This window comes from Diorhabda carinulata, chromosome X, assembly GCF_026250575.1.
Source record: "Diorhabda carinulata isolate Delta chromosome X, icDioCari1.1, whole genome shotgun sequence".
Classification (NCBI taxonomy): domain Eukaryota; kingdom Metazoa; phylum Arthropoda; class Insecta; order Coleoptera; family Chrysomelidae; genus Diorhabda; species Diorhabda carinulata.
In genome coordinates this window covers 28,501,721-28,515,722 of record NC_079472.1, presented here as the reverse complement: position 1 = coordinate 28,515,722, position 14,002 = coordinate 28,501,721, and the positions used below count along the sequence as shown (strand labels likewise).

Sequence of the window (14,002 nt, the reverse complement as noted above, 5' to 3'; positions counted from 1 at the left end):
GACCCGTTGGTGAAATTTATAGTGAACACAAAATTCACTACTTTAGATAAAGGCTTGTCAGACAGTGACGTGTGAATAGTGTGTTCACTATTGAAATCTAAACTTCAATATGATTTAATATTCAATGCAAACGGTATTTTTCAAAATTATTATTTTTACTACTTCTCTGATCTGTACACATCTGACATTAGGATAATATATGACAGCTGCGTGAAAGTTCAATTTGACGTATCCATAAGATTGGCGGCAATTGTTACTAAAATTCTATATCATTCTTTTATATAAATATATTTATTCAATTCTTTATATAAATATGCTAAGAATCAAAGATTAGAGGAGTTTGTGCTAAAACCATACAAATAGTTATTAAAATTGTTTATACAGAATAAAGTTATTATATCTAAAGGTAATCGAAAAGTGATACCATATTATACCAACTGAATTGATATTTTTCCAGGTTTTTGTCGATTTACATAATGAATATTTTATATTTTCTTCTCTTAATTGTTTTAATAGAAGCTCGAGGGAATAACTGGGTCGATCCTCATGAAATGAAAATTAATGTAAAAAGTTCGCTAAAAAGGTCTCAAAGTGAAAATGATAAAAGTTCGAATATACTAAAAGAGCCGGTGTACTACCGTGAGCCTTCAGTGGATGAAAATATGCCACTTATTTATTTGAAAAGAACAGTTAAGCTAATTTTACAGGCTGCCGATAGATCAAGTGATAATTCCAATGAATATACTGGAACTTATAAATATGATCTAGACAGTGAGGAGTACAAATTTTTAATAAATTTCGCTGATAATAAAATCACAAATAACGAAGACATTCGAAAATTGGATACAGTATTAAGTATGATATTCTCAACATCATACAAGAATAACATTTTAAATTTTGGTATAGGCATAAAAGACCAACTTTTAAACTATACCTCTTTAATTTTTTTTGGAATAGCTATTTGTTTCTACACAGTATATAAACTCTTGAAAAATAATTCAGGATTTTGGTCTATAATTTCATATTTAATTTTTCTCTTATTAATAGTCGATTATGGATACCGTTATAGATTCATGTATGAGGTATGTATTAATATTTTTTTTTCAATTTAAGCATATTTACAATTTTAGGAAATGGAAGAGCACAATATGAAAGTGATATATACTACTGCATGCGATAGTACCAAAATGAACTGGAGCCAGTACTTTCAATTTCTCCTCAGTAAGTAGATGCTCAGTTTAAATAATTATATGTGATTATTTGTGTTAATAGATTTTTTTGAAGGATTGTGAGATCAGAAAATAATAAATAATCTCTCCTCACGTTTCATTATTATCATCATGCCCTGTAATATAAAATATTTTTGTTAGTACTAGGCTTTGAATCCATTTGTATGTTATTTTATTTCTATGCTTTGTTAAAAGCTTGTGGTAATATTTCTCTTATTTCATTTATACTCCAACATTTTCTTTTGTATTGACTTTTTGCTTATAACTTTTAGATACATTGTAGGGTATTAATGGTTATGTTTGTGCAGATTTCTATTCTTAGCTAGGTCCTTGGCTTCTTTCTAGTTTATTCCTCGTTCAATCAATATTGAGGCTTTAAATTTATCCCACAATTTTCTTGGTCTGCTTCTTTTTTATTTTTTTTTTAAACAGTTGTTCTTCCTTCATCCGTTGTACGTGTCTGCACCATTGTAATTGTTTTCCTCTATGTAGTCTAATGTAGGTGAATGTAATAAATATTTTCTTATATCTATGTTTTTTATTTTACCTTTTTTTGTCACTCCTCTATTCTTCTGGAATATTTCTATTCTAGTTATATCACTTTCTTGGACTCATAGAAATATTGCTATTTTTACCTGGCTTTTCACTAAAAAGAGCAGTTAGCATCTTCAGGAGTTGCTTACTGCTTCAGTCAAAGCAGAAATTGTTTTATACAATAAGCCCAAATAAATATTAACTTTTCAAACAAGATGTGATTTTATTTAATTTGTGAAAATATTTGATCATGAATTTCCAAGTTTCTCTTTTATAGTTTTCAACACAATCTTTGTTTGCAACATCATCAGAGAACATGTTAGGGATGGCACAATAGAATCTAATTTCCTTATATTTGCTCAGGTGCCAGATAAAATTAACAAAAAAATATAGTTTAAAAAACTAAAAAACTTGATTTTAAAGTACATTAAACTAAAAAGTTGAAAATAATTTTTAAAATAAACCTAAAATAATAATGAATGGAAAATACAATTATCATTGTTAAAAAGAGAGAAGCATTTTGTTCCATATTTCTAATATTAGTATGTTTCAATCATTATTGCTTTATGCTAATTTTAAAAATTATTTTGATGTGCTTGAAAATTGTGTTTTTAATTTATTTAAACTATATTTATTTTTTACTTTCCAGTTTCATATGCTAAGAAATCGTGTTTTTTTGGTATCTTTAAACTTATGAAAAAAATGAAAATATTTGATGGTTATTCAGGCTTTAGTTGGTGATAAAATTTACTACAAAAATGAAAATTGAAAAAATTTACTTACATAAACTTTAATTAAGAAAGTACAGACATATATGGGTTCATATGAAGAATAAATAAACAAGTATAAATTTAAGTGTTTAGTATAAAATAAAAACTACAACTCTCAAATATTCCTCTATAGGTACTTGTAAAAGTTGCTGTCTAATGCCATCTAAAAGTTGGCGCACTTTGAATAACTTATCATGACCTAGACTGCCCAATGGGATATAATTTATAATTATTGTTGTCATTGAAGTGCTCATTTTTTTTATTATTTCAAATCTATTGCATGTTATATTTTGTAAATTTGTAGGTGTCCTAAAGTCTTGTTCCAGTAATATCGTGAGACAGGTAATTTCACTATATACATGAATATTACCATGCCAATAAATAGCTCCATTTCTTTGTTGCTTATGTTAGCGGGTTTGTTTATGTTGTCTTGTACGAATTTTAAATTAGAATGATTTGTTATAGTTTCTACCAGATTCAGATAAAATAAAAACAAGAAAAAAGTATTTCAAATTTTTCAATAAACTTTGGTAACTGTGTGGCTACATGTGAAATTATTTTCATCAAAAGCCTTCAATTTTTTGGATCCCCATTTTATAGTTGACGGGCTTATCTTTTTTGCCTTTCCTTTTTTCTGCGTGGAGGGTTAGTTTCATCATCAGAGCAATCACTGTTTCGGGTAGGTTAGTTAGTCTATGACGTTGAAATTGTCTAGGAAGAACATATTCACATATTTTTTTATCACGCAAAATTTACCTTTATAATATAGAAAATCTCTTGCCAATTTTACGATTAAAACGCCTACCATGCTTGGGCAAAATAAATTGAAAAAAATTTTTAACCGGGGAACCATATATGGGTTTATATGCGGTAGAGGGTTAATTGATATCACCCTCGTATAATGGCCTCGCTGCTTATATACCTACATCTCGTTGAAACATGTTTCGAATCGTAACGATGTAGTTGGTAAGGTTATCAAAGTGCTTAATTTACAACACGGAAATCGGAGGCTTCAATCCTGTGTCGAACAAAATTTTTATTAAATAAGCTACTTGCTCTTAGTCCATAGGAGAGTCACAAACCAACAAACAAACCCACATACAGGTGAAGCTAATGTAAGCGTGTTGAAAATAGAAAAAATATGAAAATTAATAAAATATTCTTGTTATATCACCTTTCTCGGTCTTATAGGAAAACTATTTATTGAGGCATATTAGCAAAGTTGTACTCTGCATAGGCTTATTATTATTACTCCCTGAGATTCTGTCTAGGACTGCCCTATATAATTATAATAAATTTTCTTATGAACATTTTTAGATCTTTTTGTTTTTAATTTCAATAATCATTAGTCTTATAATTGTCTTATATATTTTTATATCTTTGTTTTCTGTTACAATAAAAAAATACAAATTATGTTTCATATCAATTTTCAAATACATTTACAAAACAGTTGATTTCAAGTTTTTATCAAGAAAAAATATTTTTAGAAAAGAACGACTGTGAAAAAAGAATGGTTACTCCTCTGGATGTAGGACTGAACCAGTTAAAGCATATCATTATTATACCATTGGAGTCATTTGGTACTGGCATGGGGAAGTTTAGCAAAGAATTATGGGGTATGTGTTCATAGTAGACTATTATTAGAAATTTAAGAAAGGTTATAAAACATGTCCTTTATTTTAGAAACACTCCCCTTTCCATGGAATTTCTTCATATTTCCAATAATATTGGTTTTGATCATAGGCATAATCTTTATATTTATGTTAACATCGAAAAATACACTTAAACTGAAGTTGTGTCATCTGTTTCATTTCGAAGCAGCGGATGGAAATAGAGTCAGTGGTGAAATCCTGGAAAAACTTTTAGATGCTGCTATTCATAAAAGGGTAGAAGATATAAGATCATTTCCTGTAAAAAGGGAACCCAAAATTGTTGAATATAAAAATGACAATAGCAAAGAATATGTCATAAATGGAACCAAGGAAGAAAGTGTGAGTGAAAGCACTGATAATGCTAATGAAAACAAAATAGAAAACACATCAACAAATGTGTCTGTAGAAGACAAAAAGGAAAAATAGATTTATATATATATGTATATATAAATATATATATATATATATATATATATATATATATATATATATATATATATAAGATAAGATATAAGAAAACTTAAAAATAAAATAATTTTTTAGTATATTTTCAATTGCTTTTTATATATAAGAATTGTAATGTTAGAATCTTCTCACAACATGTAAACATATCACACTCTTATTTCAATAGTGTCATAAACTCATTAATGCTAATTTTACAGGGAAGCCAAAACAACAACGATTGAAAATGAAATGTTTTCTGCATCAGTTAATTCGGTACTTACGCATACCAAATATCTTTATGATGAAAAATCTACAGTTTTAAATTTTTTTTAATAATATGTTAATTTTATTTACGAAACGAAATATGACTTTATTAGAATTTTACTTTCATGTAAGAAAATAATAAGAATATATTAAACCAAAAAAATGTGTCAATTAAAACTCGCCCACAAAAGCTGTGTTTAAACATAAGTCAATCTCTGTTTAACCGTTTAATGTAAGAAAGAACAACATAAAAAAAACAAAATAATATTGAGCAATTTGGAACGAGAATTTTTAATTAAAATTAGTTTCTTAAATCTAGCATAGCTGGATAAATAGGGAGATACGACTTGAGAATTACACTGCTTCTTTCATTTTGTTTGCGTCAATCTTTGGCTTAGTTGTGTAGATTGGGATCAGAACAAACTTAGAGCCATTTTTTCATCTTTTTCTTGTTACCATCTCTTGAAAATCTTCACTATCTTAAGAGGTTTTCACTTAAAAGGAAAACTATCGTATCTCACGACTTGTGTTCAATTTATGTCTGTGTCAAAGTTGTTGCCGATCTGCGTTTGAATGTTTTTTATGTTATAAAAATCAGTGTGGAACAATTCTAGTACATCCTAGGTACCTCCTGTCTTTTTTAGCTGTTCCTATTTCCACCAAATGGCTTAAGGCGGACAAAATCAAAATAATTTGGATAGACTAATTTCATACCGTTTGGCAGATTGCCAGGAAAACACGAATTCTTCAAATTTTGGTTGTGCCACAAGCTGTGAGAAATTTAATGCCTTTAGGTCTTGAAACCTGTCGTTAATTTGTACAATCTAACCTCAAAAAATAACTTTTGATATGAAACTTTTAATTCATCGTCTTTGTGATTCCTACGCTGGTTTCGCCCTACAGTCTCTACTTTTCTATTTTCACATGAATATTTCCTCAAATGCTCAATAAAGTTACACCTGGTGTTGTTTAAAAAAGATTTTTGGATTGTATCTACCTTGCTGGTATTTCTGTTTGCTTATTTTGTAGTACATTAAAGGCAATTTATGAGGAAATACTTGAAAAAACAGTCTCCAAAAAAATAAACTCAAGATCTTTTAATGCTATGTTAATGTTAATATCCTACAGAATCGCGTAATGTTATTTGATCCCAATTGTTTACATCATCATTAAAAATATGTTCAAATAAACTTATTAAATCTTCGTAATGTTCAAATACGGTTTCCACTTAACGAGCAGAGTAACTCCAACGAGTTGAAGCATCTTTAGGCAGTCGTTTTTAACCACAGTATCCAACAAAGTGGTTTGATTAGTTGACGTACTAAACATACTATAAGTCCATTTAGTGTAGAAAAAAATATTTTACATTGCTTGATATATGAAACCGACTGAGACAACACCAAATTGAGTCTATGACTGTAACAATGTATGAAAAGAGCTTCTGTACTCCGTTAAGATGTTTTGACATAAAGAATGCCCCATCATATGTTTGCGCAATCAGTTTTTCCAAATAGCCAGACTCTTCTAGAATATCCACTGCTAATTTTGTTATGGAATTTGCTGTTCTATCAGCGCTAACTTCGAAAAATCCAATAAAAGTCTCGGAACAGTGACTGGAACGTTTCTACCGAAAACGTCTGACAGCTGAGACAAATTAGATACATCGGATGACACATCCATTGAAATCGTAACAAAAGTTGCTTCCTTAATTTGATTTCTTATTTCATTTGGAATAGTATCTCCAATGCACTTAGGTCGGTTTGAATGTTACTAGACAAACCCATAAAGACTGTTGCACTTTCCAAGTCATTGTATAACTTCGTTAAATTCAGCAAAATTGTGTTAAGCATTTCTGTATAATTACCCCGGTTGCATAAGCTTTCATCGTGGCCCCGAAATCCAATCTTTTGCTTTCCAAGCAAAAATATGGTTGCAATGAATCGCTTTAGCATCTCCCTATTATTTTTCATCTTCTCAATGTGTTTTGAAATTTCTAGTTTATGTGCTTTGCTTAGACTGGCATTTATGCGGGTTGAGCCAAATGACTTTAATTTTAACCGTAAGTAAATGCGATTCAGAACTTGACTTGAATGACGTTGTACTTCAGTGTGTAAATTCAAATCTGAATATCCCTTCTTGAACGAATTCCAGATTGATATTTTGTCCGAAAACTAAATACATGGGCGACATAATTAAATGTTCGGATAATGGCCGATTTCTTAATAGTAGTTTTCAGTCTAATTTTGGTGTAGGTCTTCCATCTGTAGTGATTCGGCATTTTCTCCCCAAAATTCGAAGACGAAAATGTTTGTTTTGATAATTTGTAAACTATGTCTGTATTGGCATCATCGTTTTGGTTCAGCTTGACGCTATTAAATCCTGTAGAAATCATCTTATAGTAAGCATTGGACGGAAAAAGTTAATTTAAATTTTTTGGGATATGGCACTATTGAAATAGGAGTGCGATATATAGAATATTTATTCAATTTTTTGCTGGTGGATTGTATAACTTCTGTCTATAATCTCATATAAAGTTTTACCAAAATGTTTTTTAATTGCAACATTTTTGTGAAAAATTGGCATAATAATCAACGAGCAGCTATTATTTAGCGGACTGGCCATGTAACTAAGTTTGCGATGGGCTCTGGACAAAAAAGATTTTGTTAAGACGCACACTGTAGTAGGTGACGACACAATCGAAAAGGTCCGACTAAATTGAGGATGAATCCCACACAAAACCAACATAGATGGATTCAATTATGGGATGCTTATACCAGCACTGGACTCATATAAGTTGAATTATGATGATTCTTATTATATATTTGTATGGATTTTGAGGTATCGTATACACTGCGACCCTAGGGATCTATTTCCCTTTCTTGCTGTGATACTGAAAAACCCAATGTTCACAGCTGAGTTAATCCCACTCATTTTAAAAAGTCTAGAGTGTGGGAGCGCTTCAAGGTGTATTATTTTAGAATTCCTTAATGTTTCACACTTCGAGAGAATGTGGATAGATGTTTCATCTTGTGTGCAACAAAATCTGCACGTCGCGTTATTTGTTAAGTTCAGCGTCTTCAGGTGTTTGTTGAGGCGACAGTGCCCCGATAGAACTCCTGTTAGTATTTGTAGATTCTTCTTAATTACTGACGCTTTAATAAACATAACCTTAAAAGTGCGCATAGGTACTTGGTTAGGATGATTTTGAAAATTATTTATATACTTATTTATATACTTACTTCCCTGTAAGAAATGTGTAAATATATACAGGGTGATTCATTAAGAATGTCCAATCTCTGAACTGTAGATTCTAGACCTCAAAATATAATGATTCTGCTCAACATGCCTTATGCAAATATTGCTAGTTTCCGAGATACGGGGTGTTCAAAGTTTAAAATTAAATTTTTATTTTCGCAATAATTTTTTATGTTTTCACAATTTCTCTTTGAAAATTGGCAATTTTACGTTTTTTGGCATGAGGAATCATAATTTGCACTCTAATTTACCATTGCTAATAGAGGGCGCTAGTTACACTTGTTTGTGTTAATTAAATTAAAGTAAACTTTTTTTGAGCTAAACTTACAACTAACATAATGAAAAAATATTAAAAAGCGTTAAATTCTACAAAAAAAGTTACTCTTCTTTGATTCGTGTAACTCAATCGGTTATCGAGTTATTTGCTTCTAAAAAGTGCAGTAAATTTTAATTTTTTCATAAAAAAAATTTATTATTCCTTAAATATGTAACAATAACAAATTTGTAAACAAAAATGAAAAACTTCAAAGCAAATGCTCAAAATGCCCACCGTTTACTTCAATACGATTTATGATCCGCTTTCGTAAAGATCACATTCGTGAATTAAGCCGTGGTTTAATTTTTCGTTTTTTTTTAAGTAGGATTGTGTCACTTTTAGACAGTTTGTGTAGAAGCAAAAATTGGATAAGAATAAGTAATACATTAGTATACCATTTATTAACAATTTAACAAGTGTAATAGTTATTTATCGAATAATGCCTAGGCATAACGATTTTTCCAATAATGAGATGCGCGATATGATTTGTGTGTTTGCTCAGTCAAATTATAGTGGTCCAGCTGCGGCTCGAAGATATTCACAATTATACCAGAATCCAGATATTAGATATTAGTACTCGCCGATTAAGTCTGCAAACAGGTATAAGCCACTCATCTATTTTTAGAATACTGAAAGAGGGAAAAATTGCTTCATATCATTACACTCCTGTTCAGAATTTATTACCTCAAGATTTACCTAAACGTTTACAATATTATTTTAGTTGTAAGTTTAGCCCAAAAAAAGTTTACTTTGATTTAATTAACACAAACAAGTGTTTATGAAAAAATTAAAATTTACTGCACTTTTTAGAAGCAAATAACTCGATAACCGATTGAGTTACACGAATCAAAGAAGAGTAACTTTTTTTGTAGAATTTAACGCTTTTTAATATTTTTTCATTATGTTAGTTGTAAGTTTAGCTCAAAAAAAGTTTACTTTAATTTAATTAACACAAACAAGTGTAACTAGCGCCCTCTATTAGCAATGGTAAATTAGAGTGCAAATTATGATTCCTCATGCCAAAAAACGTAAAATTGCCAATTTTCAAAGAGAAATTGTGAAAACATAAAAAATTAATGCGAAAATCAAAATTTAAACTTTAAACACCCGGTATCTCGGAAACTAGCAATATTTGCATAAGGCATGTTGAGCAGAATCATCATATTTGGAGGTCTAGAATCTACAGTTCAGAGATTGGACATTCTTAATGAATCATCCTGTATATATGTATATAAATGCATCTAAATGCTCTTGATTTTAGGTCTCTTCTGTTTTAAAACTAGTTTTTTTTTATAGTTTTTGAAAGAAAGATAAATTTTGACGTTTCGAGTTTTCCCCAAGTCTTTATCAAAATTTCTTTCTTTTAAAAACTATAAAAAAAAATTTTTAAACAAAAGAGACCTAAAATGAACATTTAGATGCATTAATATATCAAAAGATCTAAGAAATAAGAAATTGAAGAAATTTATATATATATATATATATATATATATATATATATATATATATATATATATATATATATATATATATATATATATATATATATATATATATATATATATATATATATATATATATATATATATATATATATATATGTATAAAGCCTCATTGATGGGTGAGACTTAACAAAACATTCAATAAGAAAACCTGATTGTCGATTAGATCAGGAAGTTCAACACCAGTTTTGTCATGAAATTTTCAAATAGGAAAATGATCCCTATATTTTGCCAAATTTTCGTTTTCCTGTATTCAGCCAACTGTTATATATAAACACTCATGAGCAAGTACAAATTCTATCCTCCTTTTACCCAGAGAAGTCATGTTTTTGGGTATCTGTAACTACCCTATAAAAATGAGCGCGTAAAAAGTAGAAAATTGTTTTCTTCGACGTCATGCTCGCGTTCATTTTGTTTACCGCTTAAGGTAATGGGTTGGAAAGTTTATTTTGATTTAAACAACAAATTCACAAAATATAATTGTACTTTTTTAAAAAATTTACATTTTTTTATAAAGAAGACAATTATTCTTCAAATATCAAATTAATCTCTATTCTACCTAAAAATACTGATAAAATATGTATATACATATTTAAAATTAGATATCACTAGAGGAAAATTTATATGGCCACATTATTAACACAGCTATAAATCAAAATGGGATTGTTAATGACGATGCATCTAAAATGTTTTTAAAAAGTGTAATAAACAGTGTTTTCCAATAGGAAAAATAACAAAAAGAGGTAATAGCACTTGTCACCAATGAAATTGTTTTGTCTTAAAAAAATTACTGTTTGCTCTAGGTGATATAAATACTTGGCTGTTTACAACCATCTTGAGAAAGTCAAAGTTTGCGAATACAGAGCTCCAATAGAAAGAGATCTATACAATCTCTGTAGTATTCTCAGTTCCTACACAATCTAGCCGTTATGTAGAATGTTTACAAAAGCGAGAAGCTGCTGTAACGTTAATCAGAAGATTTTTTTCAACTCCTCAAAAAAAACATAGTCTCTTGCAGCTTACGTTGCCGAAAAATAGGGTCATTTTAACAATGTTTCTCTCACAAACAAACAAAATGGATAAGCAATATAAGTAGAAGAATGCTTTCTAATGACATCAGCATTAGCGGATAGTACTTCTCCCAAAAATGTAGAACATAATTTGCTCTTGTCGGACTCTAAGAGTTCTAAAAACTGATTAGTGACCAACTAGAGCATCGGCACAGCTTGGTGAATCGAAAAACTCTGTAAAAGGTTCACATTCAACAAAATAAAAATTACAGTCTCCTTCGGAAATTATATTGACATCTTGAGAATACCTTATACCGTTATTTAACTGCACAAAATATATTCCTTGTAGTTCATCAGAATGTAAACGAGGGTTTAGCATTATGAAATAATCACTTATTTGAGGTTTCAAGTCAAATTTTTATGAATCGTTGAAAGTCAAATATAAAAGAGTGGCAAATAGAACCTTAAGTGAAAACCTAGATGAGAAGTTACCATAGAGAAGACGGTACAAAGCTAAACCATGACTGAAGGTTCTAAGAAGAATGGGATTAATAGAACAGCTATAATCAGTGGGTTTCCCAGTATCGCAGTAAGAAAGGGGGACACAATAGATCTTTTGTACATAGAACCCTAACATACATATATCACTTGAACAGAAAAACCCATCCATTAAGTTTTTTATACATGTTCTTGTATAATTCAAATGAAATGAACAATAAATTTTACCATTAGCTGTGTTTATTTTGTCGTGAATAACTCTTTATAAATATATGCTTTTAGCTCCAGACCTCCTCTCTCGGAGATATAACATGTGAATAATACCACTGATTGAATAGTTTTAAAAAATTATGCATTTTCTAGTACTTCTGAAGTGCAAATGAAAAAAATATCGAGTTTGTCGTGCAGATTCGTTCAACTTTGATCAAAATGACGCGAGTTTCTGGAAAACAAATCATTAGTGTGTGAAAATATGACAACCATACATTAAATCCACCAAACAAAGAGTAACGTTCAAGATTCTACACCAGTCTTTAGTAGCAAATTCTATACATATCGCAAAGAACATAGAGGAAATGTTTGTGATGTAATTTGTGAATTTCCTTTAAATATTTTTTTTGCAACGTTTTCAACTATGTGAGAAGACTTTTTAACTCTTCGATGATTTGTGAGAATATGTAATAAAATTTGAAAAATCTAGGAGGCAATTAATATATCATCGATTCGATATTCTATTGTTTTCATACTAACTGAGACAACAATTCATTGGATTTTGGAAACCACTGTGCATTAATCAAATTAAATGTGTTACAATTTTATATCACCAAACTTGAACGATTATGAACATTAATCTTTCAATTAAAAAATATATCTTGTGCCGAAAATGGCGGTTGTCTGGATAGATTTTTTTTAGAAAATATTGTGTCATTAAACAATTCTGTTAAAAACATTCTTATTTTTGATGTAACACATCGTACAAGGATGTCAATTGTGCCAAACTATAGAGTATTGGAAAAAACGATGAAAGTTAAAACGATTAGTGCTAATTATTATTAAAAAAATAAATATTGTTTATTATTATAGAATAACAGATTGGAGCTGTGAATTTGTTGAATATAAAACAATAATCAATCATTTCTTCTAATAAACTATAGTACTTTTTATTTTCGATGTTCATTCAAAAACGTTGGTAACGAATGCCATAATAACGATCCCTAGTATTAATGCCATTAGCTGCTTAAACGACTCTTTGGGATCTTCTTCTTTCAGTAAATCAGGGAGAACAGTCACTAATGCTATATGAAGAAACGTCCCTGCAGTAAAGGGCAAAATCCATGAGCTTCTAGCTTCTAAAAATTAAAATATTTTATATTAGAATAATTGTACGTTACAATATAAATATTAATTTTACCTATTGCCGTTCGCGCTCCGCTGAACATGATGGCTGCCATAGCACCGATGAGACCTCCGCTAGCTGTCAACATTTGGAATATACCAGCATGCCACCGCGTGAAACCGGATTTGAGCAAAATTGCGAAGTCGCCTACTTCGTGTGGTATTTCATGAACTAAAATGGCAAAAGTTGTGAGTAGTCCTACCCTGAGAGATACCAAAAAGGCTCCTCCAAGCGAAAGTCCATGGGTAAAGTTGTCCATGGTGTTGGCCACCAAATTTAGGTAACCCGCAACCTAAAAAAATTGTATATTACCTAAATAGTTTGTTGGATCTTAATTGCAAATACAAAAAAAAATTGTTTTGAAACAATAGCAACAGTTATTTCTGGATTTGAAATAATTATTTTTAAAAATTGTTTATCCGACAACATTCTATTATTATATTCACTACTAGTTAAAAAGTTTCGATAGTATTTCGAAGATTGTCGACTTTATAATATGTATGTATGTAGATATTGGGGGTGTCATATACACTGCGACCCTAACGATCTATTGTGTCCCCCTTTCTTGCTGCGATACCCAGTTACAGCTGATCTGCTAATTGTCCAAGTCCATAATGTGGGATGGCACTAATTGCCAGAGACCTTCGTCTTCTATTTAATATGCTCCCAGGTGTAGTGCCCTTGAGTTACGTAGTGTTCCTGTTAGTATTTGTAGATTGTTCTCACTTAGTTTAATACATTCAGCAGATCTTCTCTGGTTACAGTTTCCATTTGCGTGTCTCAGCCTCTGCAGGTTGTCCCAATTGGTTTTGCTCCTATCTCCCTATTTTTCCAATGCTTTTTCAATTGTTCTGATACCACAGCGGGGTGCAGGTTCCATAAAGGGCTTGTCTGCCCCCGCTTTAGAGAGCTTATAAGCTGTTTCATATACCTTCACTCCGGTGTGTTCCGTAATCCACTGTAGGAAAACTTTATTTTTCTTACCTAGCTCGTTTGATTTTTCTAGACAATCCTAAACAAGTTTCGATTTTATGATATTGGAGCTTGGAGCTCTAATGGCTGCTTGGCTATAGTTCCTCTCTACATTGAGCTGGACACATTTTTAAATTGCATAACGTTCAGAGTGTTTGGT

At 30.3% G+C, this 14,002-nt stretch overlaps 2 protein-coding genes across 3 annotated transcripts in view; one reads left to right on the top strand and one right to left on the bottom strand.

The window, feature by feature from the left end:
• Window positions 1–212: 212 nt before the first annotated feature.
• On the top strand, window positions 213–7,438 carry LOC130900619 (uncharacterized). Of its 2 annotated transcripts, XM_057811339.1 has the most exons (6): window positions 213–406; window positions 458–1,082; window positions 1,131–1,221; window positions 4,021–4,149; window positions 4,217–4,524; window positions 4,848–7,438. In XM_057811339.1, the coding sequence occupies exons 2-6, from the start codon at window positions 477–479 to the stop codon at window positions 4,869–4,871; spliced, it is 1,158 nt and encodes a 385-aa protein (XP_057667322.1). In that variant the 5' UTR covers window positions 213–406; window positions 458–476; the 3' UTR covers window positions 4,872–7,438. The 2 variants fall into 2 exon arrangements, with proteins under 2 accessions (XP_057667322.1, XP_057667321.1); XM_057811338.1 differs by having other exon boundaries at window positions 4,217–7,438.
• Window positions 7,439–10,432: 2,994 nt separating this feature from the next.
• Window positions 10,433–14,002, bottom strand: part of LOC130900620 (zinc transporter ZIP13 homolog) — a 37,017-nt gene continuing 33,447 nt past the window's right edge. The window contains exons 4-5 of the mRNA XM_057811340.1: window positions 12,886–13,162; window positions 10,433–12,823 (exon numbers count right to left, since the gene is read on the bottom strand). Of these exons, the coding sequence (XP_057667323.1) occupies window positions 12,648–12,823; window positions 12,886–13,162 (453 nt within the window). The 3' untranslated portion in view covers window positions 10,433–12,647. The remainder of the gene's footprint in view (window positions 12,824–12,885; window positions 13,163–14,002) is intronic.

What these genes read in the sequence shown, in the direction of transcription:
- LOC130900619 (XM_057811338.1), top strand. Translation starts at nt 477, where the DNA reads ATGAATATTTTATATTTTCTTCTCTTAATTGTTTTAATAGAAGCTCGA. An exon ending in GTTATAGATTCATGTATGAG is followed by an intron (nt 1,083 to 1,130) that starts GTATGTATTAAT and finishes TTACAATTTTAG; the next exon opens with GAAATGGAAGAGCACAATAT. An exon ending in GTACTTTCAATTTCTCCTCA is followed by an intron (nt 1,222 to 4,020) that starts GTAAGTAGATGC and finishes AAATATTTTTAG; the next exon opens with AAAAGAACGACTGTGAAAAA.